Source organism: Terrapene carolina, unplaced genomic scaffold, assembly GCF_002925995.2.
Source record: "Terrapene carolina triunguis isolate 2854851 unplaced genomic scaffold, T_m_triunguis-2.0 Scaffold89, whole genome shotgun sequence".
Taxonomy (NCBI): Eukaryota; Metazoa; Chordata; order Testudines; family Emydidae; genus Terrapene; species Terrapene triunguis.
The window spans coordinates 33,555,216-33,578,529 of NW_020664440.1; the positions used below are offsets into that span (position 1 = coordinate 33,555,216).

Genomic DNA, 23,314 nt, shown 5'->3' on the forward strand with positions numbered 1-23,314 from the left:
CAGCAATTAGCGTGACTGCCTCCTCTCCGCCAACCCGGTTCCCAGATGAATGGTAATTTCCTCTCTCATGTTGGCCAGAAATACTTCCTCTCCTCATCTGGCAGGTCTATCCCATTGTCACTGAATAACAGACGTAACCAATATATTTTCGTGGGTAATTACCAATCCTCCCCATTCCCCCCTTAAAGGATCTACTACCCTTTTTTTCCCATGAGTCCAGACAAAGCACTGCCACCTTGAGATTGCAGGGGTTGCATTTGCACTAAAGCCATTTTACACTGCTCTGTCATTAAAGGGACCTTAAAATGGGTGTAAATGTAACTTATGCCCACTCTAAAAACCCTCAACAATGCCAGAGCAGTGTAAAGTGGCTTTAGTGTAAATGAGAACCAGGGCCATTGTCTTCACTGGGGATACTTCTGATTTACTCCATCATGAAATCAGACAGTGCTACATTTTGATAAATGCGCAGTGAGGATGTTTTAAGTCTTTTGAAATTTTAAAAAACAATTATACAAAAATATGGATAAATTAAACAGTGGGCAAGGAAAAACAAGCAATTAACGCCTTACAAACACATAGCCTTCTCACCCCCACAACACCTTCTTAGTAAATTTCCTGTACCTTGAGGCAGCTTGCTTAGTGGTGTTGAATCCTAAAAACATTGTTGCAGAATTTGGTACTCAGGCTTGTCTGCATGGGAAAGTTTTACCTATTCTACTGATATAACCTCCTCTGTGGATGCTCTTCTTCTTGTTTAAAAGTGCCTTCTTATTTATTTAAACCACTTCCTAGCACATGTAAGCTAAATGGGAAAAGGATACTCCGACACTAGGATAAGATTCATAGACTCATAGATTCTAGGACTGGAAGGGACCTCGAGAGGTCATCGAGTCCAGTCCCCTGCCCTCATGTCAGGACCAAATACTGTCTAGACCATCCCGGATAGACATTTATCTAACCTACTCTTAAATATCTCTAGAGATGGAGATTCCACAACCTCCCTAGGCAATTTATTCCAGTGTTTAACCACCCTGACGGTTAGGAACTTTTTCCTAATGTCCAACCTAAACCTCCCTTGCAGCAGTTTAAGCCCATTGCTTCTTGTTCTATCCTTAGAGGCTAAGTGAACAAGTTTTCTCCCTCCTCCTTATGACACCCTTTTAAATACCTGAAGTGTCCCTATGGGAGTTTATACTGGTATAACTATCGGTTTAAATTCACAGCTTAGGTTATACCAAAAGGCCCTTCTCCACGTTGTCAAGATCTCAGATACCAGACTTCTAAGTGGAGCAGTGTCCCGCAAAATATGGTTTCCATAATTGCCAACATGTCAAAAATAACCTGAGGTTTTGAGGCCCATCACCTGATTTGTATGCTTAATTATGGTGATTACACACGCTATTGTAGATAACTGCACACATTCATGGGTGTATCTTGAAAAAATACAAAGTAATCTAAAATTGTAAATATGAAGTTTCCTATCCAGAAACAGTGCTGCCACAATGATTTAATTAGCTTCTCCTGGAAAAAAAGCATTCTTGCAAGATTTCTGTTCTACAATCTTGTACTCTAGATCTAGAGAGTTTGATGAAATCAAGATGGCAGTGCATTGAATGTTCTAGGACCTTTGTTGAATGACTCATATTCGTATAAAGGGTCCAGCCCTGAAGTCCATATTCAGCAGAACTCTAAAACTAAAACTGCAGGATATATGACCTTGAATTTTCTGGGACAATCTGTCACTTCCTGCATTTAAATCCACTGTGTAACAATGAGTACTACGGCCAATATCTAACTGCCCAAGGCCTCTGTCTCACTCTATACTGCATGTAACTTGCTCAGCTATATTTTTATAATGCATAGGTATCCTCCAATGATTTTTTTAAGTCTCCCCTGATATGTGTACAATAAACATGTTGCTGTTTCAACAGGTACTGCCATGGCTGCAGGGGTCTTGCTGCAAAATGAATTGCCTTATTGTTCATTGGTAAAGAGCAGTGCATATCTTGCAACTATGAGTTCAGGTAATCATTTTCTTTAATATGCCCCTTAAAAGAAAGTTTTTAGATGAGTTTTTTGAAAAGGAATCATCTCTAAAAAATAAAAGCCATATACATCTGTTATGGCTAGGTTGTGGGGATAATGTGTGTGTATATGCAGTACAAATAATTCAGTGTGTTACTCAAACATGACTATGACCAGTAACCACCTTGACATGTTTCCCTTCCATTTCGCTTTCTGTTTCTGTTAGGTTATAAATTCTTATGGACAAGGACTGTGCCATCTTTTGTGTTCGGGAAGTGCTTAGACATTGTGGAGTGCCACAAAATAATAATAAATAGTAACAATTTTTACAGGCAATAATTATGATTCACCACTTTGGTTGAATACCTCCAAATGGCACTGACGTCAATGAGAGAATAATGACATTCAGCATTTTGCCTCCTTCAGTCTCACCAACTGCTGGCTGCACTATAACTTTCTTGAATTTGACATATATAGAAGAAAAATGTTACTGACTTATGAAGATCCATACAGAATTACATCTAAGGAGCCAAAATAACTGATGAGCAGAAGTTTGGTATAGTCAATGGATGTAGCCAGCATTTGAACCATCTCTAAAAAAAATCCCCTTAATCGCAAATGATACTTAAACCTCAGCACCCAAGAATTATCCAAACTCCTAAAATTCCAAACATTAAGACAATTGTAAGGCCTTGGAAACAGATTCAGAAGTAAAACTAAAAAAGGCTATAATCACCCCATAACAGATACCCCAAAAACTTGCCTTAGCAGTCCTTCGGGTCTAGACATCCACTTAATTCAAAGTGCTAGTTTTTCTTTTTGAAATTGATAGTGACATGTCAGGTTTAAAAAAAGGGTTCGTAGATAGCAGTAGCTCAGTGGGATGAGGGGAGTGCTATTTTATAATCCTCAATTGGCATGTGATTGGTTGAGGAAGGCATGGCTTGGTAGCAGACAGTCATGGGTAACAGCCATGGAGCAGGCTTTAATACTTCTTCTCCCTCCTGACATCAGCATTAGGGTTGGAACAGGGTAGCAAAGGCTCTTGGGCAACAGCAGCACTCAAGGGAGTAGATTTTAGATGTTCCTCTTCCCTCCTGCCATCACTGGCAAGTGGTAGGGCTGGGAGCAGCACGAAACCTCTCTGTGTGCCCTTACTAGCCAAGTGGCACATCTGTTCAAAATCTAGTAACATCCTTCCTGTCTGCACCTAGAAGAAAGAGATTATTGCCTGAGGTTTTTAAACTGGAAAAAAACACTTTTTACTTACCCGGTTTTGTCATGCAAGTTCCACTTCAAGAGGTATCGACTTCCCTTGGTGTATATACGCAAGTCCCAATGACATCAGATGGTAATCGCATGCCCAGATTGAGAGTAGAATATGGCCCTAAGAGAGGGCAACAAGAGTAACATGCTTATTGGGTCAGGTTATACTGATTTTTCTTCTATCTTTTCTTTTCTCTACCCTGCTCGTTAAGATCTATAAATTGCACTCTAACAGAGAACTGACAAGATGACTATTATCTTAAATGGTTTTTACAGTCCTTACCCCTGCAAGTGACGGTTTGGCCCTGTGATTCTGAGAGTGCTGAAATCTTTCTGGCCAGCTCAATCTCCCTCTTTAGCATGGAAGCAAAGAGGGAGGCAGCTCATAGCCTGATACCTAGCGCTTGAAACTTGGAGCAATCAAATTATATGGCTACTTCTCCCAATAGTCTGCTTTACCTCAACCCAGTAGATCCAAGAGCTTTGGTTAATAAAAAGCTCTGCTCTGAAAAAATAAACCTTTTGTTTTCAATAACAAATTGTGTTTTGTTAGTGGATATGAATGGTCCATGAATGAGCAGTCTGCAATTCATCACTGAACAATTTCAATAGCAACACACTAATCCCAATCATTACAGAACTAACAATGCATTTTGGAGCAGCTAAGTGGAGGGCAAAAGATGGCAATGGACTGTCAAACTAATCAGTGGGGGAGTAGAGCGTATTTACTTACAGATTTATAGAAAAGCAGTGCCCCAAACTACATTTTGATTGTATTTCGGTATATAATATACTGTGTAGTATGTTCTGAATGTACAATAAGTGCAATTTACTAAAATACTCATTTTGTTTTGGAAAATCGTCCCAATCCAGTTGCAGAATTACCTACTTGAAATGCAACTATTCTCATCAGCAGTGGAACAGTTTGTCCCAAGCAGAATCAATTCACATAGAATTTAGCTGCCACAAGGGTAGCTGGCATCAGTGGCTTCATTGTTTGTTACTATGGAGACTGCTCAGCCTATCCTGAATAGCTGTTAGATCATACAGAAAGATACACATCTCTGTGTAACTTCAGCATTGAGCAAGTTGGATTTCAGATCCAGTTTGTTTTCTACGGCATTTGTAAAGTGTTGCAAGGGGGTGATCGATCATGGAGGCTTCACCCAGGAGGCGCTCAGCTGTGAATATTTTTAGCAACTTTTTTCAGGGTCGGAGGCATTCTTCCTCTGATCCCTTTCTCCGCATACTTCAAAGGCGCCGGAGCTCAGTTGTAGAGGTCCTCTCATCATCCACACACCGTGTTATGGTGGCCATATCATCTGTAAGCCCTGCAGAGCTGAATGCAACTTTTCCTGAGAAAAAAAGTGAAGTATTTTTAGATTATTGCCAAAAATCATACTTGGGTTTTATAGTTATGTATTATATAACGTGTACTAAAGGTGTATAATCTTATTCAGATGTTTAGATGTATATAAATATGTATGAAATATTTCAAAATCATTTTATAGTGGTTATTGTTTTATTATATATAATTGTATTTACTGATATCTTACTCAGGGCTTAATCTGTGCTTTATTTTTAACTTGTAGAGCATTTCAGTTTAAAACCTTGGTTTCAGAAAATAATTAAAGCAAAAGATAGCTTAATATGTGTTTGTGCAGGCATGCTGTACATTTCTAGATAAAAGGTGACCGTGATATTTGCTTCATCATGGAGGATATCACATACCTATAATTTCATGAAGAAGGAAACTAAGTTGATGTCATGAATAACAGCACTAATGTAAGCTTCAGCGCTAATATAAGCTAAGAATGGTATTTTTATTGTGAATCCTTGCTGCTTAAATCTCTTGAAAAATCTTTAATATACTATATTTTTGTAATTTAAACATTTAAAAGTTTGCTGTATTATATTTTAGGGTAGTGATGATAGTTTGCTAACCTTATGTATTCTGTTTTTCTTTCTGTTGTAGGAAATTCAAGGCGTCCAACCGCAAAATATACTAAAGTAGGGGAACGCCTTCGCCATGTCATTCCTGGTCATATGCAGTGTTCGATGGCATGTGGTGGACGTGCTTGCAAGTATGAAAACCCAGCTCGATGGAGTGACCAAGAGCAAGCCATTAAAGGACTTTACTCTTCCTGGTAATATGCAGTACTCAGTTTCACTAAGCTTAATTGTATTAGCTCCATTAGAGAATTTAGGGTAATAGATTTATATTGCATTTTTCTACCAAATATAGACTGCCAAGTTAAGTACAGTATGTACTGGAATAAAAGGTTAGTTAAAAATTAATACTTAGCAGTAAGCCATAAAGGGCTCCATACAAAGCCCATCAAAGTCAATGAAAGACACACATTGTCTTCAATGGGCTTTGGCTCAGATCCAAAATAATAAATAACTGTTTACAGATTACATGAATGTTCTAAACTACAGAAGTTTTCCCTTGAAATTTAAATACAGCTGTTAAAATATGCTCATTGGTTTAGATTAAAATGAATGAAAACATTTGATTGAAGATAAAATAATATATCAATAATAATATTGAAAGCATTTTTTCCATCTATATGGTCACTGGACCATATATTTTTAAATTAATATTGACATTTTGTAAAAATGAGTTAAGAAGAAACATGTAAAATGTCTCTGAATAGGAATACAGAAATTGTGATCTGGGTAGCCATTGTCTACTTAAGTTTTGTATCATGCTCATCACCATGGTATTTGAGCACCTCTCATAATGGTATTTTGTTATATAACTTAATTGTTTCAGTGGGATTTATAAAGCATGTAATCTGATGAAAGAATTTTCAAAAAAGGTATAAATGCACATTGCTAATTATAGATAGCTTCCTGAAAATGGAAAAAAAGGTATATATTTTGGTAGATTACCCATGAAATCATCACAATGTAATATCCATCCAAATTATTAATTTATTTTTTCAGGATAACAGATTATATATTGGCCATGGCTCGACCCTCAACAGAAATTATTGAGAAGTATAACATTATTGAGCAGTTTCAAAGGTAATGAATTTTATTGGTAATGAATTGCTCTAGATCTTACTGATATAATCCCTGATCCATTTTTTCCCTCCTACTTAGATTTAGATTGTTGGTAAAGGTCCTTTAATTTAGCAATATGCAGGTAAGCATCCATTCTGCACTTAGGAGAAATGTATGTTTTAGAAAATAAGGGTTAATGAAATTATTGCTGTATATAATGTGACTATTCTGTTCCTTGCTTAAGGTGTGACATAAAAACAGTAATTAACCTTCAGCGTCCTGGGGAGCATGCTAGCTGTGGGAATCCGCTGGAACAAGAAAGTGGCTTTACCTACCTTCCTGAAGCTTTCATGGAGGATGGAAGTAAGTTCACTCCTGCTGCTTTTCCTCGTTAATTATCGAGTACAGTACATGCAGATTTTCTGTCACACAGCTTTTGGATTAAGAGCAGTTATATAAGGAATACTATACACAAAATATAAAAAATTAAATTTAGCAAAGTCCAACCTTGGATAATACATTGCTCCCTCTCTCGTGTTACTGTTGGGTGAGGTATGAGGTTGGTGTGTTAAATTTCAGTAGAATGAGCAGCTAGAGTAGATAGAAGACTATGCCTGGTAAAAAGATAAATGGGAACTGAGCAAAATAATATAGAGCATATTAACTGTGTTTCAGACATGTTTGTGAGTAATGTTGCACTTTTCAAAATGTCTGTTTCTTTGATTTGAAGAGCTCTGTATCAGCAATATCTTTATTTTTTCATACTGCACTGAGTGTATCTGCTTAAGAAAGTTAAGAGCCATTGAATTAAGATTTGCTTTTATGCCCAAACAGAATGTTACACTTTTCCTATATATAGCTCAGTAATTTTAGTATGAATCACTCAGTTTTGTTATACCTTTTCCATTCCAGCTGAGCTTTAGTCTGAAACATCTTAACTACCTCAGCATGTCCATGAAATTCTCACAGCAAGCTCTTTCTGAAATGTGAAAATAATCTGTTTCAAACAAATATATATAGTCAGGCCTATTTGGATTATTTTTATTTTTTCAGTACTTTCATTTAAGACTAGTCATTTCTCTTCTGCATATGGAACAAAAGATTTAACATTGTGTACTAAAGAAAACAATTCTCTCTCTTTTTAGTTTATTTTTATAATTTTGGATGGAAGGATTATGGCGTGGCATCTCTCACTACTATACTGGATATGGTAAAAGTGATGGCTTTTGCCTTGCAGGAAGGGAGGGTAGCTGTTCATTGTCATGCAGGACTTGGCCGAACAGGTATGTGTTCAACTTCAAAAATTAATGTGAACTTATTTTCTGTAGGTACAAAATAATGGCAGATATACAATTTAAACAAACCTATAATGATTTATATTTATCACTCTGAGGAGGTATACTGTAAAGTGATTAAACTTGCAAACAAAATTTATTTGTAAAAAATAAGAGTCATTCTGTCATAGGCAGCAAGAGGACAAAGTTAACAATTATGAGCTGTGACCCAAAAGGTTAGAGAAACTTTGAATCCACGTAACAATCTCCCAGCAATATTGAAACTGTACAGCCTCCTCACCTAGGCAGCTGCTACTCCACATAGTCTCCAATTAAGAAAATAATTCACCTTGTGCTTTTCTGGTCTTGAATAGAGTTATCTGTGGTTACCCTCCCAACTCAGACCTTCGGTCTTTGGAGCTTTTTTCTTTTGGGTTTGAGGATGTTAAAGGTTGCACTTACTTCTGACCCCTCCCCAAATATGTCTCTTTGCCTGGCCCCATCTCTGCAATAGCCACCATTGCTCCCTGTGGGTGTGAGGAGTTTGAAAATGATGCAACTGTGCTGCAAACACAGTTGAGAGAGAAACTGGCATTTTTTTAAAATGTGGAGGGAGGCTGAGAAAAAACCTTTAAGCACTCAGAGATGGCATTTAACAAAGTTAATACAAGCTAAGGGGAGATTTAATTTCTTATTTAAAATGGGGGGAAAGCCCTAAACCTTAGTCTTCCACTGAGTAGCCACCTCAATTTCAAATTCTCTTACATCCACAGAATGACCGCAATGGCTGACCTATATCAAAATAAGGGAAAATGGCTAGGAAGGAGATCAGTGAAACAGCTGCAGGCCTCAAATCCTTGCAGCCAGAAGAAAAGATCTCATTTTGGAGATCTGAGATACAAACAGCTGTATATGCAAGAAATAATAAAATCGGTAGGCTTAGGAAGAAAAAAAAAATCCACCTGAGGCTGCCGGAGCCTCTCAGGGAACAGGGAGAGCAAAAAGCTAGGTGCTATGGCTCACCAATCTCCTTTGTAATAATGATGCTTCTACATTTTGAATATATTTTAGATTAATCGGGGGGAGGGATAGCTCAGTGGTTTGAGCATTGGCCTGCTAAACCCAGGGTTGTGAGTTCAATCCTTGAGGGGGCCACTTAGGAATCAGGGGCAAAATCAGTACTTGGTCCTGCTAGTGAAAGCAGGGGGCTGGACTCAATGACCTTTCAAGGCCCCTTCCAGTTCTAGGAGATAGAATAGCTCCATTAATTTAATTCAAATTTAATGAATTAGCACCAGTGTGCAGCTATTAGAGGAAACGGGCTTTTCTCAGGTATGCTAATAGCACAAGGTATCCCCCTTATTTATGCATATAGAACTTCCCCTATAAGGACTACCCTTGAAATCAATGGGAGTCTTTACTTTACTGGGGGGTGAATGAGGCCCCATGTTGTCTGACGGGCACATACTCTGTCAAGGCTATTCTTATGTTAATTTCTTAATTCATTTGGGAAGATTTCCACACGTACTTTTGGGTGCATGTACAAAATTGAAGTAACTTATAACAGAGAACATAAAAAGCCAGAAACATGACCTCATCCCAAATCCACACATTAGTGACTCCCTCCTACCACCTAGTGTTACCTACTGATCCTTCTGTCCCACAAAAGCTTGGAACAGAAGACTAGTTTTAGAGTATGATTTGAAGGCTAATATTCTGGTTCTGGTGGGCCAAAAGTGGAAGTGAATTCCAGAGAACCCTTCACTGAAAATGCACTGCCTCTAGCCCCTTTGCAATTAGACCATGTAACAACATGTAACATGCCTCTTCTTATCTCTGCTTCCATGATATCACATGGAAAAACAGGCAGTCTTACGTACTGAGTTCCCAAATGATTTACATGAGTATCCTTTTACTGGTGGATAAACTAACAGTGGGAGTCAAGTTTAATTATTTCCCACTGTACGTACCAGGTACAGGATCAACTTGGGCAGCCAGCAGCAACAGGGGAAACATAAGAGACTGGAAAGTGGTTGAGATTCAGGGAGGAAAACGCAGCAAAAGGAAAAGGAGATGGCACAATAATGGTCAGTGTTGGCCATCTGGGGTATTACCAGTAACCTTGTACTAAAGCAGTTCATCTGTCTTATCGAGACAAGTGCTTATCTAGTTCTTATTGCACTCTGATGCTTGTATTATGATGCAAAAATTGCATATACACTTAGACAATAGCACACTATGAATTGGACATAAAAATTACATCCTTATGTGTGTGTATTAATTTTTACCTTATAATGTATTAACATGTTAACCATTTGTCTTTAAATTCTCTAGGTGTTTTGATAGCTTGTTACTTAGTTTTTGCAACAAGAATGACTGCAGATCAAGCAATTCTTTTTGTTAGGGCAAAAAGGCCTAATTCTATTCAAACCAGAGGTCAGTTAGTGTGTGTAAGAGAATTCACTCAATTTTTGATCCCTCTAAGAAATGTGTTTGCTTGCTGCGAGCCCAAAGCACATGCAGTTACTCTGTCCCAGTATCTGATCCGTCAGAGGCATCTGCTCCACGGCTATGAGAGTAGACATCTCAAGTATGTGCCAAAACTTATTCATCTAGTTTGCAAGCTGCTGTTGGACTTGGCTGAAAACAGGCAAGTGATAGAGGAGGAATTGTTAGATATACCAGATCTCTCTTCTGAAATTGAAGAGGCTGTTTCTCAGTTGGACTCTACACAGCTAGATAAAGAGTTAACAAGACAGAACAGTGACACATCAGAGCCATTCTCCCACTCAGTAGTGGGAAATGTCACTTTTGAGCCCCAGGATTCTGTTTTCTCCCATGAGCACAAATATGATCCTCTTTGGAAGAGGCGGAATGTTGAATGCCTTCAACCTTTGACTCATTCAAAAAGACGTCTAAGCTATAGTGACTCAGATTTAAGGAGAACTGCATTTCTCTTGGAACAAGGAGAAACTCCATGGACAGTGCCTGCACAAGTACCACTCTTTGACAAACTTAAGCAGCAGAACACTAGGGAACATTTTCTCTCTTCAGGCATTCAAACTCCTCAGCTGGATTTAAACAAAGAGGCCTTAGTTCGTAGTACATTTATTTTCTGGAGTCAAGGTAAATTCAGTTTAGATGGACAAAACAATTTCTATACAAAAAAATCGCCAAAAGAAGTGCAGCGTAGTAAAACCTTTTCCTCAGGTTTTGAACGTGTACACAATGACAGGGAAGCAAGAACACCAAAACGTAGTTTTGCAAAGGAAATTGGTCACAGAAAGAAGCGAGAGACTAATGTGTATGGCAGAAGAATTTGTGCATCTGAGGACTCTGATAATTCTGCTTTAGAAGAAGAATCATCTATTGGATATGAAAGTCAAGATAGTAAAGACCTATTGGAAGCAGTTCCATACATTGTTTTGCAATCAGAATTAAGTCTGGAAGCACGAAGAATTTTGGCAGCTAAAGCCCTTGCAAATCTTAATGAATTTATGGGAGAGGAGGAAGTGAAACAGAAGGTAGAAATGTGGCAGGTATTACTTTTTCTAAAATATTATTCAATATTGTGTATTTATTACATGTATATTTAAAGTATAAACAGCAGCAAAAATTCCACTGCTAGTTTGTGAGAGAAGTCTCTGACACCCGTATAAATTATACACATTATACACGTGCTCTGATATTGAAATTGCCAGTCACCTAAATAAAAGGCTCTTGCTTCAATGGAAATATTATATGGTCAGAGGCCTGAGGTTTGACAAAAACAATAAAAAAAAAAAACTAAGCAAAATTTCACTTTACTGTTAGCATCTAACAGAAAGGTAGAAAAATTCTTTCTGTATGTGTTTATTCAGTCGACTTAAAATCAGTTGATAGCTATACTCATAACATTGTTGGTAACATAAAAGTGCCTCAAGATTTTAGGTTAGAGCCAGGTCAGAGCTTTCTCACAGCTAGTCACAGGATTTTGTGTGTAAATGAGTAAGAGAATTTAGTAGAAATTTAACTGTTTAAAATCATCAAAACCATATCCTCCTGAACCCATTTGATTTGAAATAGGAATCAAAAGCTGTTTCATATATTCCACGTATAATTGGAGGGCACTGGACTGTACAATGTGCTATTCATGTTGCCGTTTTGGTCTAAAGAGCCACTTGCATTGCAGCCAATTAATGCTGACAGTTTTGTAAAACAGTACCAGCCCTGATAGAGTTAACAAGGGTCTGAGAGGCCAGTTGGGTTACCTGGCATCACCTGCAAGAGGGAGGACCACGATTAATTAAGAATGAAGCCCAGCTAAGGAAGGGCTGGGATAGCACTGTAAAGCCGGGAGGGATAGCAGAAGGGAGGTGCAGTCACTCCCTGGGATGAGGGAAGTTGTCAGGGACCAGGAGGAGAGTAAGTCCTGAGATTCTGCCCTGGAGTAAGAAGTCTAGCAAGTCGGCTCCCGTGGTAAAACCAGAAACAGGCAAGGGAAGGCAAAAGACTGGGTAAGAGGGAGCCAGCAACTGGGACAGGGACTGATTAGACCTGGATTGCTGGTTTTAAGGTCTCTCTTGGCTGGAATCCGGTGTAATTCATGGGTTCCCCTGCCAGCTGCTGGTATAATGGCTCTTGAGCCCCAAGCTGGGGTTGGACACCATCTTAAGAAGGCATTTGGAAGTGGTCCTGTTGGACTTTGTAATCCTGGAAAGGGGTGGACTAAACAGTGACCTCGCTGGAGGGCCAACTTACCAGAATAAAGACTATTGCAGAGCGAACAGAAGGGGTGACCTAATGCTGTGAGATCTACTTTCCCAGTTCTAGGCAGGAGAAGGTACAATGAGTGGGAACCCCATTACAGGAGGAAATATATTCATGGGGCTGATAAATGTCTCCTTTGTGCACAAGTCTAACAAGTGCTGCTAAAAGCAAAGAAAATCTTAGCAGAAGTAAATAGATGGTGCATTTTTATTTTTGTTAGAAAGAACTGAATTCTCGAGATGGAGCTTGGGATAGAATTTGTGCCGAGAGAGATCCTTTTGTCCTTTGCAGCTTGATGTGGTCCTGGATAGAGCAACTAAAAGAACCTGTTATAACCAAAGAGGATATTGACATGTTGTCAAAAAAATGCACAGAATCACCAGAAACTCTTAACTTACTAGCAAAGGTAAACACTATATATGTCAATTCATTCTTTTACTGAAAAGTACAGTTTATTAACTCAAGCTTTGAATCAGTGGCCCTTAAACAAGGAATTTACATTTTTAAAGGTAACTTGCAATAAAACAAATTTCAAGCTCCATAAAAATCAAATGAAAATGTATCTTGATAGTTCACAGTAAGTTTTAATCAATGCTTAGATGCTCTGGTGATGGGTGCTTTAGGAAAATCCAAGATAGATAAAATCTTAGAGCTCTAGTCAATAGAAACTTGATTTCCATGTGTGCTGGCTGGAGGTACCACAGCCTGGTGCAACTTGAAATTCAGAGAGACAGAAGGCAAGAAACTCTTTCCCTTTAGCTTTCCCTAACACCAGGTCTGGCAACAGTGCTTAATATTGACCACATTATAGTCCTATGCATCTTCAAAGTGCTGTGCAAACATCTAATCCTGTAGCATTGAGAGGGTTGGTGCAGAGGATGTGAGGAACTGACAAATCCAAGTAGTAAATGCTTCAGTAGCCTGGCCAAGTTCCATTATATAAATCAAAGTTCTGGACTTCCATATTCTCAAATCATGATGGGGAATAAGTCATTCTGCTCTGAAACATTTGCATTATGTTTTCTGTAAAGGGATAAATAAATCCTTTTAGCTATTCTACCTTTTCAGAACATTTCCTTATGAAGAGAGTTTGTGTTCTAGAATTCTCAGTCACATGACAAATCTTCCAGTACTTTGGGTGTTCTTTTTGTTTCTGGATTATTTGTGTAGAAAGTAGGGCACAGTCTAATACCCCCCTCTGCTCACAGTTACACATTTCCTCCAGCAGCAGGTGGCGACTGCCTTCTCTGCAGTCCACTTCCATGACATTCAGCTTCTCTCAGTTCAGGGTTTTGAAATGTCATGCTTCTTCCTGAACTCAGTTCATCAGGGTTTTATTATTTTGGCTGAATAAAAGATAAAGTAACCGCTTAATACCTGAAGTTAAACTAACCATCAAAATTAATTATTTTATCTTACCCATTTGTTGTTTATCTTCCTACATTAGTTGTTGTAATGTATGTTTGCCCTTAAAAGTTGCCTGCCCAAGTGGAGATTATCTCCCCCAAGATCTGGTGGCGAGCCTAATGTGGAAGAGGAGATCAGCTGCCTTCAGAACACCGTTTCCCTCATCCACCCAGACACTTTTTTTGGTACCCCTCAGAGACCCTTCTGTGGGGTTGTGATCCACACTGGAAAGGGAGCTGGGCAGGCCAGGGGTGGGAATAGGATGTTAATTGAGGAGAAAGGCTTAGGAGTATATACTTCCCTGGGCCCTATAGTCTTTCCTAGGAAAAGATAATACAATCTGGAGCTGTATAATTTTTTGTGCCCTTTCACAATAGGGATTCCCCAAGTTAGGGGGTGAAGTCTAAGTGGACAGCCATGGGTAGGAGAGTCCATAGTACCATGCATCTATTCGAACGGTACTGTCAAAGAGTGGGGCTTGGGAAACCTTGGGGGGGGGAGGAAAGCCTGTGCATGGATAGACCTGATCTCCTAGAAGTTTCAGAGGATCCATGGGGTTTGTGTCACGGGGCTACCCACATTCTGCAGGAGAACTGTTGTAATAGTTGCGTCTACAAGTTTTACCCCAATTGTGGGCTCAGTTGTAAGAAGTGAGTGAAAGTTCATAAAATGTCCCAATAACCTATAACAATAAACCTTGATGGAGAAAAGGTACAAAAGGGAGACAGACTGAATTAGTCCAAACAAAAAGGCCTACCGAAACAACTCAAGAATTGTGTTAAGATCATGTCTCATAAACAAGAGAAGCATGGGACCAGATATCAGTGAACCAAAATTGTTGGAAATTAGGCCTAATTGGTGGGCAAAAAAATAGTAGGATGGATTATTCTACTCATCACTCCCTTTTGGAGTCCTTAAAAGATTTTGAAGGAAAGTTGGGATGGACATAAACGCTGGATGACTGAAAGAGAAAGGAAGGGGAAGAGTGAGTTTCATCATGGTGATGGCTGCCATTCCTACCCTCTCCTGAAATATCAGAATCCAGCGTGACACCATTGTGCCTCCTTCATCCTAATCCTGAGAGATGTTCTGATCATACTGGCCCAGAGAAAGGGAGCCAGATGACATTGCCACCTTCAGTAACTCTGGCTAAAGACTGTCAACCTCTCTCACTCCCGTTGTGTGTCCTTTTCCTTTCCCTCCTTATTTCGTCTCTTTCCTATCTCTCTCCTTTTTCTTTCTGTTTAATAAGAGCTGGGTTAGCTGATCAAGACTATATTTCATAACACTCCTGTAAGCCTGTGGCCAGAAAGAGGCAGCTAAAAGCAATTTCCTGAACATCCCAATGCTAGTACAAGTTTACCAGGTCTCAGAGAGGCCATGTGCTGTGGCCTTTATTTTTTCCAGCAGTGAGATTACAAGCAAAAGTTGACACCAGACTCTGGTGACCAGAGACAGAAGCTGCATTTTCTATCTTTGCTATTCTTCTCTCTTCCCTCTTGTGTGTGTTTGTCTTGTTTTGTTTTTTAGAAAATGGGATCAGACTTTAACAGCAACAACAACAGTTCCAGCCCCTCTGAATTAACTTCTTTTTTTCCCCAAAAGGACAGTTAGCATTTCTATCATCATCTTAAAGACTTTCAACATGGGTTTTTCTTTCCAAAGATTCTCTACAGTTAAAGGGAACAAGAGAGGTCATTAAATGAAAGCTTTAATACTTTACATTTCAAATGCTGTAACAGTTTCTCCCCCCCGCACTTTTTTTGGTGTGTATATCTTTAATGGTGGATTTGCCATGGTACTAAGCAGGCTTAGGTCTCTGTATACCAAACCCTGAACTTTGCTTGAAACTGTTTAATATTGGATTGTTTCAGGGTATGTTGACACCTTTGGCCCAGATATTTCATCAAAATTAACACAACAGAACCTCTCTTCCCATTATTGAACAATTATGTAAGAACTCTGGAGGAGAATCCTTGTGGAATTTATTCCCCTGGATTTTATTGCAAGTGCGGGTAATGTGGTCTACAGTTCTCGGAGTACTTTTAACAATTATTTAAATGTTTTCCTTGAAAATGTTTCCTTTTTAATAACTTTATATTTCTTTTACTCACTAGGAACAATATCAGACTATTCTTTGTATTTTCCATTGTGTAGTGAATTTGCAGACAATACCAGCTGATGTGGAGGAAGCCTTACTCACCCGGGCCATTAAAGCTTTCACTAAGGCAAGTAGCAACTCGCCCATGAAATTGTGATTGTGTTGTAGATTATGGAGGATGAAGTAATAGTCTTAGCCAAAAATTTTAGTAATTCATTAATAGTTATTATACTGAAACTTATCTGCTTCAAAGTATAAAAGTTTTGTCATAGCAAATCCTCTCCAAAGCACAGAAAAATACTCCACACAGGTCAACTGTGGGTGTTGAGTATTGAATGGGGTAAAAATAGTGCCTTCGAACAGTATTTCTTTATTCTCTGGCTTCATTTTTATGTCTTGCTAGGCCACTTCCACTGGGTAGAAGTTGAAGTTAGACTATTTCAAACTGGAAATAAAGCACACACTTTTAACTGTGAAGATAATTAGCCTTCTTTTGTTTGAGTCTCCCCCAGTACCAAGGTGGAGGTTTACATGGCTAAGACTATCTCCGGGCTTTAAAATCTGCCCTGCTTTTGAGGCAGCTATAGCTGTGAAGGATGGATGTGTTAAATATATTTTTTGTTTAGGAGAGTAACAAATTACAGACAAATGTTCAATTTACAAATCCTTTTCTGAGCATGCAGAGAGCTTATGCCATGTTTGTTTAAAAATGTTTGATGCAAAAGTCAAATCAATGAAGAGCTTTTTGGACTCTGAAGGCTCTTCTTGAAAGCAATCTGCTGCTTTAAAATCAGTTTATGTTAGTGTTTCTGTTATCAGAAACACTATTTTGGGACCTAACAGGACTTCTGGCTCTAAGAGATCTTGTGCTTCTCAGAAATATGCTGAGCCGTCTCTTCAGTTCTTTCTGTGTCATTCAGCAACTGCTGTTGCCCTTGGTAGGAGAAAGCAGAGATCTTCCGATGGTGTTCAACTCCTCAGTATTGGCCAAGAAGAGATCTAAGATTCATCACACTGATATCTTCAAACTACCTCCTTCCAAAACTAATTGGTGCCACGAGTCTTCAAGGGCTGCGGAATATTACTCTGCTGCTTCGGTACCATGTTGTCTATCTCTGGCAACCAATACCTCTTTCTTAGTACTAACATGATTGGTACCATCTGCCACAGATTTTTTAAGTATTGCATATTAATAAGAAGATCCCATATATTGAGACTTCCATACTGATACTGCTGAGATTGGTTCTTCCCACCTTGGTACCCATTCCTCTCTTAATGCAGGCGGCTTTCACAAATTCTCCAACAATAGTGATCACTGCAGAACCACAATCTCCTCACTTAGATATTTCTCCAGTATCTACAGAATCTACATCCCTTACGCTACTGGAACCAAAGATACTGATTATGAAAACCTCCCTGTGATCATCATCTGTGGTACCAATATCTATTTCTCAGAGATTGGCATCTGGATCTCTGCAGCCTGTTAAAACTCCTCAGAGATCCATACCACTCTTGGAGGAGTTCTACTTCTCTGCCTCTTTGTCTCAAGACAGTAGAAGCCCTTCTTCTACATTCTCGTCTCTTTTTCCTAGGCTGGCTCCTGAATGAGACTCAAGAAGGAGTCCTTCTCATTATAGATCCCATACTTCTGGTATTTCATCCCATATTGTGGCATTGTATGCCTTTCTCATATGAGATGCAGTCTTGGCCATAGTAGTCAGGGTGGAAGCATCACCATTTTCCTGCTCTTTATTCATCCAGATCTAGGTCTAGAATTAGATCACCATCTCCTGAGGAACCATCTAAGATAGCCCAAATATGTAACCAGGAGCTTGTCTAGCAATTTGAACAAAAACCTCATACTGAGGAGTAAGATCTTATGGAGGAACATGGGTATCAACTGATTCCTTTGGCTATTCATCTTCCTCATCAGATGAAGCTGTACCATGATCTGCTCTTTCCACAGTCAATTTCAAGGTCTTTCACAACCGTCTTAAAGGATAGCAGAGATCTTAGATACTCCTCGAAGTTGTCCAGGAAAGGTCTCACAAGTTATCCAGCAATTTGCATCTGGTTTCCCAGGGTTGATTGGTATGGGAAAATGATGAGGCTATCCTTGAGTCAGTTAAAGGAAGAAAAAATCAGTTTCACACATACAGAATGGGAAGAGACTGTCTAGGAAGGAGTACGGCAGAAAGGGATCTAGGGGTTATAGTGGACCACAAGCTAAATATAAGTCAACAGTGTGATGCTGTTGCAAAAAAAGCAAACATGATTCTGGGATGTATTAACAGGTGTGTTGTGAGCAAGACACGAGAAGTCATTCTTCCGCTCTACTCTGCTCTGGTTAGGCCTCAGCTGGAGTATTGTGTCCAGTTCTGGGCACCGCATTTCAAAAAAGATGTGGAGAAATTGGAAAGGGTCCAGAGAAGAGCAACAAGAATGATTAAAGGTCTTGAGAACATGACCTATGAAGCAAGGCTGAAAGAATTGGGTTTGTTTAGTTTGGAAAAGAGAAGACTGAGAGGGGACATGATAGCAGTTTTCAGGTATTTAAAAGGGTGTCATAAGGAGGAGGGAGAAAACTTGTTCACCTTAGCCTCTAAGGATAGAACAAGAAGCAATGGGTTTAAACTGCAGCAAGGGAGGTCTAGGTTGGACATTAGGAAAAAGTTCCTAACTGTCAGGGTGGTTAAACACTGGAATAGATTGCCTAGGGAGGTTGTAAAATCTCCATCTCTGGAGATATTTAAGAGTAGGTTAGATAAGTGTCTATCAGGGATGGTCTAGACAGTATTTGGTCCTGCCATACGGGCAGAGGACTGGACTCGATGACCTCTCGAGGTGCCTTCCAGTCCTAGAATCTATGAATCTATGAAAGATATGTGGCAGGCTCCTGCATCTATTTCAGCCACATCTAAAAGAGCAGATCTCAAATATCAAGTTGCCCCCAGGGGTTTGAATATTTCTTGACCCCTGGCCCCTGGTCTTTAGTAGTAGTAGTAGTGCTCATGAAAACTCCAAGCAGCCTGGTCCTCCTAAATCTACATCTAGGTAGATGAGCATAAGCTCTTACAGTTGAACAAAAAACTTCTTCAGGACATCAGGGACAAGTCAAAAGCAGTAGCTTTGGAAGGACGGCAGCTGACAAAAACTGCATGCCAAGTGTTTTTGGAGGCTTCTGACACTGCAGCTAGGACAATGGCTACTGCAATAACTATATGCAGAACATCCTGGCTGCAATAGTAAGGAATTCCAAAAGAGGTTCACATCATAGGAACATAAGAACAGCCATACTGGGTAAGACCAATGGTCCATCTAGCTCAGTGCTAGATGCTTCAGAGGGAATGAACAGAAGAGGGCAGTTTCGAGTGATTGGTCCCATGTTGTCCAATCCCAGCTTCTGGCAGTTGGAAGTTTAGGGACACTCGGAGCATTGGATTGTGGGTGACTGAGGACCTTCCTTTTGAGGGCCACGATCTTTTCATCTTGAAGACTGATTAGGTGCTTCATGCATTGAAGAACTTGAGAGCAACCTTTTGATCTTTTGGCCTCTGTGTTGCATACCAGAGGAAAAAGCAAACAAAACCTCTGACCTTCTCAAAACAGAGATTTCCATCTTCTTATTCATACCAACAAAGAACTTCTGAATTGTACAAGGAAAAAAAACTCTTTTAAGAAGAGAAAAGCCCTCTATCTTCTATTAATGTGCATTCATCATAGGGCCAAAGGCTGCAGGTTTGATGCCAGGGTCAAGAGTTGTGAGCTAGTTTGTTGAGAATCTATGCCCTTTCTCCCCTCTCTTTGGCAATTGCCTTGTTTGCAGATGCATGGGCTTCAATTAGTACCAACCAGTGGGTCTTAGAAGTTATCCAGCAAGCGTATTCAATTCAGCCCCAGTTTATGCCAATTCTGCACTCTCTTCCCTGTCTCTTTTCAGGGACACTTAACACAGTGGTCTGGTGCAGGAGGAGATAGATACTCTTCAGGGTGTGATTGAGATGGTGCCTTTAGGGTTGTGTGGCAAGGGCTTCTCTTCCCACTACTTCCTCATTCCAACAAAGAAAGGAGGGTGGTATTCTATATTAGATCTCAGAGGGCCCAACAAACTCATGGGGAGCTTCAAATCTCAGATGACCACCTTTTTCTTCAGTAATTCCTTCTCTAGATCCCATGAACTGGTTTGCAACTCCTGACTTGCAGGATGCTTACTCCCATATGGCAAAACATCCAGCTCACAGGAAGCTTCTTCATTTCATGGTCAGTGGACATTATTGCCAGATCAGAGTCCTCCCTTTCAGTCTCTCAACACCTCTGAGTGTGTTTGCCAAATGCTTTTCAGTGGGAGCAGCTATGCAGAGGAGACAAGGCATTCACATGTATCCCTATCTCATTGACTTTTTATGGCTTTTGGTAGCAAATCTAAAGGTCATGCTGTATCCTCTGAGGCTCTTGAAGTGGGTTTCGGACTATATGAAGATATCCTATGCATTGAATAAACTACCCCTTCCCTCTAGAGTTAGGGCATACTTTATTAGAGCTCAGTCTACATCTGTAACTTGTTTCAGGGGAATCCCTGTTTCTGAGATTTGTAGGGCAGCTGCTTGGAGTTCTGTTCATACATTTACCAATCAACGTTTCATTGTGGTAGCCTCTAGATCAGATACCCAATTTGGCAAGGCTATCCTACAGTTATTTTAAATAGGACTCCTATCACTCACCTCCTTGAGAGGTAGCTGTTAGCCAATCACCTACAGTGGGAACTATGTGGACAAATGCTTGAAGAAAGAGGTTACTTAACTGACAGCAACTGGAGTTTAAAGTGCTTCCACCCCCGCCCATGGATCCCACAACCCACCCACTTCCCCCCAGATACAGAGTCCTTTACCAGATAGTCTATACTAGTGAAGGAACTGAGTGGTGGTTGGGGCCGCTTTGCTCTTTATACTCTGAGAGGCACAACTGAAACTGTTGGCTAGAAGATTCTTGGCTTGTATGCATGGGCATGCAAACCTACACTGGGATCTGTGCATACAAAAGCATAGTAAATTTCAGTTACTGTAATGTAAGTCACCTCTCATTGTGTTTTGGCAGGCCTCAAGCAAAAACCAGGTAGAATATTCATTTTCTGCTCATGCTTTTTCCTTGTGCATATTTCAGCCTCCCTTAGGGGAAGTTAAGCTTCACTAATAAGGCTGGCATCACTGTTTGATTCCGTTTGGATTCCCCTCCCCCACCCCCACCCCGATAAGTCTTCCCTCCTCAGTAATTAAGATTAACATTGTCCTCAACTTTATCTAAACTAACTAAGATGCTTTTTTCCGGCCCATGACCTAGTGATTATGGAAGAGTTGTGTATGTTGTTCCTGTCATCAATTAGGGTGGTGCCTGCAAATTATCTAAGTATCTCTGAAGGAATATTTGGTAATATTGTAGTTTTACAAATGAAGGTTATTTGCACTAACTATAGCCCCAGTATTTCAGAGCCTCAGTGTGTATAATGTATAGAATAGAAACCTGTTCTAGTCAGATCAAAATATGGTTTAGGTGAAATAAGATTAGAAAAGGAGTAACAATGTACACTTGTTAAGCCCACACACCATGAACAGTAAAGCTAGTAGTGTGCACAGAACTCTGCATTTAGTGGGTCAGATCCTCAGCTGGGGTAACTTGATGTAGCTCCATTGTCAAATACTGGTTATTTTTTGTAGGGCCCATCCTTCCATGCAAGTTATCATGGAGGGCAGAGGAAACATGTGCAACATGTGAAATCTATAACTATTATTGTTTTGTCCCCCTGGCCAGGAACTAAGGCTTCCAAACCATTACCTGTAGCTCATCCAAGAACTGTTCACATGGATTTATCTTGTCTCCAATCTGCCTCCCAGATTCACCATTTTCAACTAGACCCTGGATAGTATGGTTTCATAACCCATGCTCTCAAGCACTCCATGTGCTGCAACAGCCTTCTGAACTCCCCTCACATGAAGGAGAAAGTAGTGCCAATTAATAGAACTCAAATTGTATTCGTTTGTGCAATGTTCTCTTGCAGGTTTGGGTGGAGTGAAAGAATCCAGAGCCTAACAATTTCTCCCAATCTTCCATGTCCATGGAACTAGAATTCTGCTGGGTAGGGACACAAAGGGGAACATGTAGCAGAAGTGAAGTCCCCTCCCCCATTCCATGGATGCATGGTCTCCATCCACATACACAGGTGGTGGGGAGCATGGGATATATACATATAAACAAGTGATTATAAAAGCAGACATAAAGGTTTGTGAGGGTTAAATATAGTCATACGGTGGGTTCCGGTGATGGTGAACTCAGAGCATCTTTCCTCTGATAAAGTATTTGAAATAATTTGAAAAGAAGGATCATATATAACGCACAGCCACGCTTCAGCTAGTAGCCATTCAGACTGTAGACATGAGCATGACATCTCTCCTCCTAACTCTTTTATTTCTAACTGCCATTTTGTTTTAACCTGTCAGTAGATAGAACTGAAGTACTCTGTGATAGTTGTTCAGACCTGTAGTGATTTATGAAAAATACCTATTTCCTGGTTTAAAATAAGTATATGAAAATGCATCTGGTACTTTGTATTTTAAAATATGTATTATTTAGTGTTTTCTGTCTGTATTGTGCCATGTCATACAGTACTGTAAAACATTAAAATTAATTTCTCCCTCTTCCCAGATAAGTTTGGATTCTGAAAATGGACCACAGGTTTACAACACTCTGGGAAAACTATTTAAACAAATACTGGAAGCAAAAAGAAAGGAGGCCAAAAAAGAAACAGATAACCCCTCTTGATGTTTACACAGTTATGCTGGGGATTTCAGTGGTCCTGTCAAATTATCTTTCGTTTACCAGCTACAGTATTTTGTGCTAATTGGCATGTACTGACCAAATTTTAGTTTTAGTTAAAGAACTTTTTTAAAAAAAGGGAGCTGTAGTGAGCCTTATTCCATTTACAGATTTAAAAGTTGATATTTTAATGAGCTGCTACTGTGTGATTGTACTGTAGCATTTGGTTTGAAGCAATATGCTTTTATATTGTGAACGCTGTTTTAAAACTATATTTATTGATTTAGAAGTCTCATCAATAAGCTATATTTTTTTATGTTAAACAGTTGCCACAATGTCAATGCCATGTTATATAATGATTTAATGTATTAATATTTATGTATCAATGTTTACATTAATGATATTTCATTTTACTTTACAGTGAATAAATACTGACAACATTCTGATGTATTTATTGGGTTCTTTGGAAATCTTAAAATAAGATTAGTTGTAATAGTAAAGAAATTTGTAGGAAAAAAATCCTTTATAAATAGGCTGTAGTAAATCACCACGTCTTAATGTTGTTTTCTTATGTGTCTTTAAAAAAAAAAACCCTAACAAGCATTTAACTTTTCAGTGTATGTTGCTTATTTACCAACTTTTATATATTTTTAGGTATTTTAATATAAAAGGT

At 39.3% G+C, this 23,314-nt stretch overlaps 1 protein-coding gene across 1 annotated transcript; it reads left to right on the top strand.

Annotated features, from left to right (window-relative positions):
* PTPDC1 (protein tyrosine phosphatase domain containing 1) lies at positions 1-22,975 on the top strand. The gene is made up of 10 exons (XM_024208794.2): positions 1-52; positions 1,935-2,027; positions 5,270-5,441; positions 6,244-6,324; positions 6,548-6,666; positions 7,449-7,586; positions 9,912-11,116; positions 12,547-12,732; positions 15,851-15,961; positions 22,531-22,975. The coding sequence occupies exons 1-10, from the start codon at positions 46-48 to the stop codon at positions 22,645-22,647; spliced, it is 2,229 nt and encodes a 742-aa protein (XP_024064562.2). The 5' UTR covers positions 1-45; the 3' UTR covers positions 22,648-22,975.
* Positions 22,976-23,314: the final 339 nt, after the last annotated feature.